The sequence below is a fragment of the Oncorhynchus gorbuscha genome, linkage group LG10 (assembly GCF_021184085.1).
Source record: "Oncorhynchus gorbuscha isolate QuinsamMale2020 ecotype Even-year linkage group LG10, OgorEven_v1.0, whole genome shotgun sequence".
Taxonomy (NCBI): Eukaryota; Metazoa; Chordata; class Actinopteri; order Salmoniformes; family Salmonidae; genus Oncorhynchus; species Oncorhynchus gorbuscha.
In genome coordinates this window covers 34,623,558-34,630,338 of record NC_060182.1, presented here as the reverse complement: position 1 = coordinate 34,630,338, position 6,781 = coordinate 34,623,558, and the positions used below count along the sequence as shown (strand labels likewise).

General features: G+C 42.2%; 1 protein-coding gene across 2 annotated transcripts; it reads left to right on the top strand.

The window, feature by feature from the left end:
- The first annotated feature begins 590 nt into the window (after positions 1–590).
- Positions 591–6,389, top strand: tuba5 (tubulin alpha 5). 2 transcript variants are annotated; one of them, XM_046365788.1, is made up of 5 exons: positions 591–742; positions 3,135–3,642; positions 4,760–4,908; positions 5,042–5,722; positions 5,828–6,389. In XM_046365788.1, the coding sequence occupies exons 3-5, from the start codon at positions 4,777–4,779 to the stop codon at positions 6,125–6,127; spliced, it is 1,113 nt and encodes a 370-aa protein (XP_046221744.1). In that variant the 5' UTR covers positions 591–742; positions 3,135–3,642; positions 4,760–4,776; the 3' UTR covers positions 6,128–6,389. The 2 variants fall into 2 exon arrangements, with proteins under 2 accessions (XP_046221744.1, XP_046221745.1); XM_046365789.1 differs by lacking the exons at positions 591–742; positions 3,135–3,642 and adding an exon at positions 3,652–4,072 and having other exon boundaries at positions 4,655–4,908.
- Positions 6,390–6,781: the final 392 nt, after the last annotated feature.

The window sequence follows — 6,781 nt, the reverse complement described above, 5'->3', positions numbered from 1 at the left end:
CAAGGGTTTCGGACTGACACTCGCACCCGCAGGGACCTGGGTTTGAGTCCGGGTTGGGCTAATCCCTGAACTGATTAGTCAGAAGTGGGATGACACTACTGTGGGGCTATCAGGGGTGTGGATGGATGTTTGGAGGGGCAGGGATGTGTTTCCCATAAGAGAGGGTGGTCTTGTGATCCTTGATAAGAGCTTTATGACAGACTGCCCCAATGTGAGAGCCTGGTTCAGTTCCAACCCGGGCTACCCCCCAAATTCACAACAATATCTACATGTAGATGGAGTATGAACCAAATCACATATACTGCATGTGTAAATATTTGTTTATGTTGTTCAAACATCAATACGGTAGTGTGTTTATCAAATAAGGGGGTCATCTTGTGATCCTTGATAAGAGCAGACTGACCCAAGGCCAGAGCCTGGTTCAGTTCCAACCTGGCTACCTCTCAAAATCACAACAATATCTACATGTAGATGGAGTATGAACCAAATCACATATTTTAGGTTGCATGTAAATCCCTTTTTGAAACGTCATCATACCTACACGGTCACCACTGGGATCCAATGACAATTCGACTGGAGTGCTCAGGTATTTTAGTGCAGCGCAGACCCAGTCTACATTCCTGTGTTGGCGGTGACCATTGTCGACGGAGCTGTAGCAAAACTTTTTGCGCCTTTTACTGTATTCATTTTCAAACCCTTTTTTACGCGCCTTCAATCATCCGAATCTTGACAGGAGGAAATGGTATGCCCGCACTATACATAACTATTTAATTTTTATCTTTTTGCATTGAAATTCTAAATGGGGTTAGTGCATTTCCCCCAATTTTCAGTGTTATTATTAATATTTGCCACCCTCAAAGGCAAATGTATTGTTCATGCAGTCTGAAAATGTGGACCACTCGACTATTTCAGATGTTTCATTTGAAAAAAGTTGTTATTGCCTTATGCATATAGCCCCGGCCGTGCGTAGGGCCCTACCCCTATCCATTGAATGTATCCATTAGTATGAAAGTTGATACTTTGTTACTACGTTCTTACAACAATGTAATACAAAAGACAGTGAGTAGCCTATAGTATGAAGATAGGCAGAAACTGCTTCTCCAATAGAAATTCCCAATCACACTTGAAGGCGATGTCATGGCGACTTCGGCAAGCTAAACTCATGCGCAGAAATATGTCATGTCAAACGGTCGTCTCGCACCGATCTGCGCATGTGCGGACCGCACTCCTTCGATATGTAGTTGATTTTTAGGAAAATTAAAACGTGTAACTTTTACGATGTTGGACCAATAACATGTTCAACTACTTAAGACATTGTCTCGAATCTAGCTTGTGCCTTTAGATTTTTTGAAAATAAAGAAATAGGGAATATTTTTTCACCTCTCTCTCATTGACTTCTCAACCTCTGGCCTGGTCTGCTTTGTTTTTTTTATTTCACCTTTATTTAACCAGGTAGGTTAGTTGAGAACAAGTTCTCATTTGCAACTGCAACCTGGCCAAGATAAAGCGTAGCAATTCGACACATACAACAACACAGAGTTACACATGGAATAAACTAAACTTACAGTCAATAATACAGTAGAACAAAAGAAAACAAAAAGTATATATACATTGAGTGCAAATGAGGCAAGTTAAGGAAATAAATAGGCCATGGTGGCGAAGTAATTACAATATAGCAATTAAACACTGAAACGGTAGATAAGTCTTGCGCTGTTGCGCCTCTGGATTTAGAAACTGTGGTAATACTGTATGCGTGGGAATGTATACTGTCTGTGTCTGAAAGAGTGGAATCAAATGAATCTGTTGAGCCTGTGTGAGGAAGCGGAAAGTGGTATCGTTTGGGCAAAGATGGTGGACAAATGAAGATAGTTCACTCAGGCCTTTTACCATTTAAAAAAAGAGTCAGTTCCGGTCTACTTTACTGGGTGTCCTAAAGACACCAATGCAATAGCAGCTGAGTCTGGTCTACTTAGTTCATTGATCCACAACAACAAAAAACAGCGAGTTGTCTTCCGTCTCTGGTAGGGGGCAGACGCAGCAGATTGAGTCACTTGCTTGACAAACTTTCATGAGGTTTTCAACTTTCAAATTATAAATACATCTGTTAAAATATTAGCTTACTATACCTGTATTTAGGCAGGAGTCTAGGAATGTAATGTACTGTGGTACAGTAACTTCCAATATCAGTTGTGTACATCAACGAAACATGTAGTCTAGTACATAGCCTATGGGCCTATGCATGATACCTTGTGCTTTTTAAAGAATCAGCCATTAAAAAAAAACATAACAAGCATGCCAAGCCCCTTTCACGTCATCATACAATAAGTTACTTTGTATTCCTGATTTAGGAGTAATATTTGTCTTTGTGACTTATTGTATCATGCATATTACACGGCATTTTAGTTTTACATTTGTCCAGATGCCATTTCCTTTTCAAATGTCAGTTTATTACCACCTTGTGAGAACCTAGAATTCCCTCCCCCTGAAATCCAGTGCCAAGACTACGAATCTGGACCTGCTGAAACATGTGTCTGGCAGTCTGCCTAAAATATATTATTTAAACACTTAGGTACAGTTTCCCAGAGTCAGATTAGGCCTAGTTCTGGACAAAAAAGTTCTGGACAAAAAAAAACACCCTGATTTCAAGTCCAGGACTAGGGTCAATCTGTGTCTGGGAAACTGTCTATCAAAGGAATACATCATTTTTATTTGACCAGATTTAAGTTCAGGATCTTTGGGGATCATTATTTAGAGTTGACATAGTTACTTTAAATTTGGAGCTACCATATTGCTCTCTACTTTTGGCATTATCTTTAAATAGTTGAACCACATGGTAATGTATTTCTTGATTTTTTTCTATATCCGGTTTTGCTTTTCTATCAAATTGTAATTCGGCCTTTCAGTTGACTGTGCTTACTGAGTTGTAAACAACCAGCCAAAGCAGAAAAGATAACATACACAAATGTTGTTATTAGTAAATCCTAGATGTCAGCATAGTTGAATTCATTGTGTGTTAATATAGTCCGATTTACAGTATCTGTGTATCAGATGGGCTTTGCTGTTGATGTATTTTCCACTTTAGCCAGATGGTTTGAGGAACAGGACGTAGTCATTCTGTCGTTTTTTGCCAACAGAGAGAGTGTATCTCCATCCACGTGGGCCAGGCGGGAGTTCAGACTGGCAATGCATGCTGGGAACTCTTCTGCTTGGAACACGGTGTGGGGCCAGACGGGGTGTTCAATGAAGAGGACCAGGGGCCTAATTCACGGACTGACCCCTTCAACACCTTTTTTAACACAGGAAGTTCTGGCCGCCATGTTCCCAGGGCCATATTTGTGGACCTGGAGCCAACAGTGGTCGTTAAGCAATTTCATTTGTAACATTTTGTTTCTCTCCACCCATCATTCATGTTTGTGTGTGTGATTGCACATGTGTAGTGTAAATGCATATCCATCCTCATGGGCCAGGCAGGAGTGCTAATTGGGAATGCATGCGGGGACCTGTGCTGGATGGAGCATGGTATCCAAGAGACAAGACCATTGGTGGTGGCGGTGATGACCCCTTTTACACTTTCTTCAATGAGCGTGGCTCAGGAAAGCTTGTACAAAGGGCTGTATTTGTGGACCTAGCCAGATGTAATTGGTAAGTGGTGGTGTAGAATATTGATACAAAGAAGAAGAGATGGTAAAATAATTAAATGTTGAATAAATGAGGGGTTTATTAGTGATACACATCCCAAACTTTCACAACAATAACAACTGGGCCAACAACAAAACAATGAATGAATAAAGAAAGCCCACACACAGCATATGCTGCTCCAAAGTACACACAAGTAGCCCTTGCCAAGTAATAATTAATAAAATGCAAGATTACTTCTAATGAACTGCAGTATGTCTGTTAAGTAGTGTGCATTAATCAAAACACTAACACTACTGTAGCAGTTCTATAAGTGTTACTACTGCACATTAATAAATACAAAAAAATCTGATTTTTCAAATTGTGAATCTACATTACACTGTGGGTGGATGTAAGTACAGCTTTATAGGCTACATAATATCAATGCACAGGACTGACAACCTGTCATGCAGGTGAAAGAGGACCCAAAAGCGACTTAACAGAAACAGAGTTTATTCAAGTCCAAACAGAAAACGACAAATCCTGAATCCTTAACAGGAAATGTCCAAACAGGGAATAACAGAAATCCTCTAGTCTGTAGAGGGGAATAACAGGAGAAGCGGCCACAGACTGCAGGTCGCTTCGGGTAGGCGCAGGCCGTAGCTGACAGAGACACCTGCTCACACGCAGCATCTGATGAAGGCAAAAACACGACAGGACAGGGCGATACACAATCACAGCACGGTGAATTCTAAACAAGGAACCGACGGGACAGGAACGGAACACAAAGGAAGAAATAGGGACTCTAATCAGGGGAAAGGATCGGGAACAGGTGTGGGAAGACTAAATGATGATTAGGGGAATAGGAACAGCTGGGAGCAGGAACGGAACGATAGAGAGAAGAGAGAGCGAGAGAGTGAGAGAGGGAGGGGGAGAGAGAGGGATAGAAAGAGGGAAAGAACCTAATAAGACCAGCAGAGGGAAACGAATAGAATGGGGAGCACAGGGACAAGACATGATAATAAATGACAAACATGACACAACCAAGAGCAAATCAACAATTAATTGATACTACTGTGGTAATTTAGGTGACATTTCCAGTTGATGTCCTATATTTGTTGATGAGTGATTGTTTTCCCTGCAGATGAGGTCAGGACAGGAATGTACAGGCAGCTCTACCATCCTGAGCAGCTCATCTCTGGAAAGGAGGATGCAGCCAATAACTACGCCCGTGGACACTACACCGTGGGTAAGGAGATCATTGACGGGGTTCTGGAGCGTGTCCGTAAAATGGTAAGTATCACATTAAGACCAGATCTTGGTCATACAGTCAAAGGAAGGATTTGAGTCATAATGTAGTAATAATATAGGCTAAGGCCAATATATATGTGCATCACTGGTGTTGGTCAATTGTTTTTCTCCCTAGACTGACCAGTGCACAGGGCTACAAGGATTCCTCATCTTCCACAGCTTCGGAGGAGGCACTGGCTCTGGTTTCACCTCTCTGCTGATGGAGCGCCTGTCTGTTGACTACGGTAAGAAGTCCAAGCTGGAGTTTGCCATCTACCCAGCTCCCCAAGTGTCCACAGCTGTGGTAGAGCCATATAATTCCATTCTGACCACCCACACCACCCTGGATCACTCTGACTGTGCCTTCATGGTGGACAATGAGGCCATCTACGACATCTGTCGCCGCAACCTTGATGTTGAGCGCCAATCCTACACCAACCTCAACAGATTGATCGGTCAGATCGTTTCCTCCATCACTGCCTCCCTACGCTTTGATGGTGCCTTGAATGTTGACCTCACAGAGTTCCAGACCAATTTAGTCCCATTCCCCCGCATTCATTTCCCTCTGGTCACCTACGCACCCATTATCTCCACTGAGAAGGCCTACCATGAGCAGCTGACCATCTCTGAGATCACCACTGCCTGCTTCGAGCCAGCCAATCAGATGGTCAAGTGTGACCCTCGCCATGGCATGTACATAGCCTGCTGTATGCTGTACCGTGGCGATGTGGTGCCCAAAGATGTGAACGCTGCCATTCAAAATATCAAGACCAGACGTTCCATCCAGTTTGTGGATTGGTGCCCCACCGGTTTCAAGGTAAGTAACATGATTGCCTCCTGTATATGGTTTATATTGCGATTTGAGATAAACACCATATTTCTTTTGCAGGGTCATTTGTTTATTTTATTTCTATCTCACCAGGTTGGGATCAACTATCAGCCCCCGACTACCGTACCTGGAGGTGATCTAGCTAAAGTCCAGAGGGCTGTGTGCATGCTGAGCAACACCACTGCCATTGCTGAAGCCTGGGCCCGTTTGGACCACAAGTTTGACCTCATGTATGCCAAACGTGCCTTTGTGCACTGGTATGTAGGTGAGGGCATGGAGGAGGGAGAGTTCTCTGAGGCCAGAGAAGACATGGCTTGCCTGGAGAAGGATTATGAAGAGCTGGGCAGAACAAGCACAGAATCTGATGATGATGAAGCGGGTGAGGAATATTAAGAACAAAATAACCATGATGTCCAATCTGTCTTTTAAAAATGTCATATTCTGTCTTTGTATTCTTTCTTGTAACAATATATTGTTGTATCTGCCTGCCCTGAACAAAAACATCTGATGTTGTATAAACAGCCAGATGCACTTTTTTTGTGGTTTATTAACACCTTGTTAATCGGTATGTTTCAAAGTGCCATGTTTTGCAATTGCAATAGTTTTCAGCTTCTGAATAAAATCCGTCTTGAGTACAACATTGCAAAATATATTTTTTGTTTGGTCCTAGCATGTTACAGCTAGGGCCAAACTCAACCAGGAGTAGATTGGAGAACCTTACCCACGTTCTGTTGTCATGTTCTGTTTCAGTAATAATGTATTGAGGATTTATATTTAGGTTACTAACAGTATATTATGAGTCTATAGATGTATAAATATTTTATAATTATGTAATAACCAGTTGTAACCCATTGCTGGTTGCATTCAGTGAGCTGATTACTGTTGCTACTGGGCTATGGTCTCTGGATCATTATTGTGGAGCGCGTCGATGTAATATGCGACTAGCCTCAAACTGTGTTACATATTAAAACTCATCAATGCTCGCCCCCTGCAAAGCAGATACATCCAATCAAAATACTCCCATCGAGGCTATTTAAAGAACAAGAT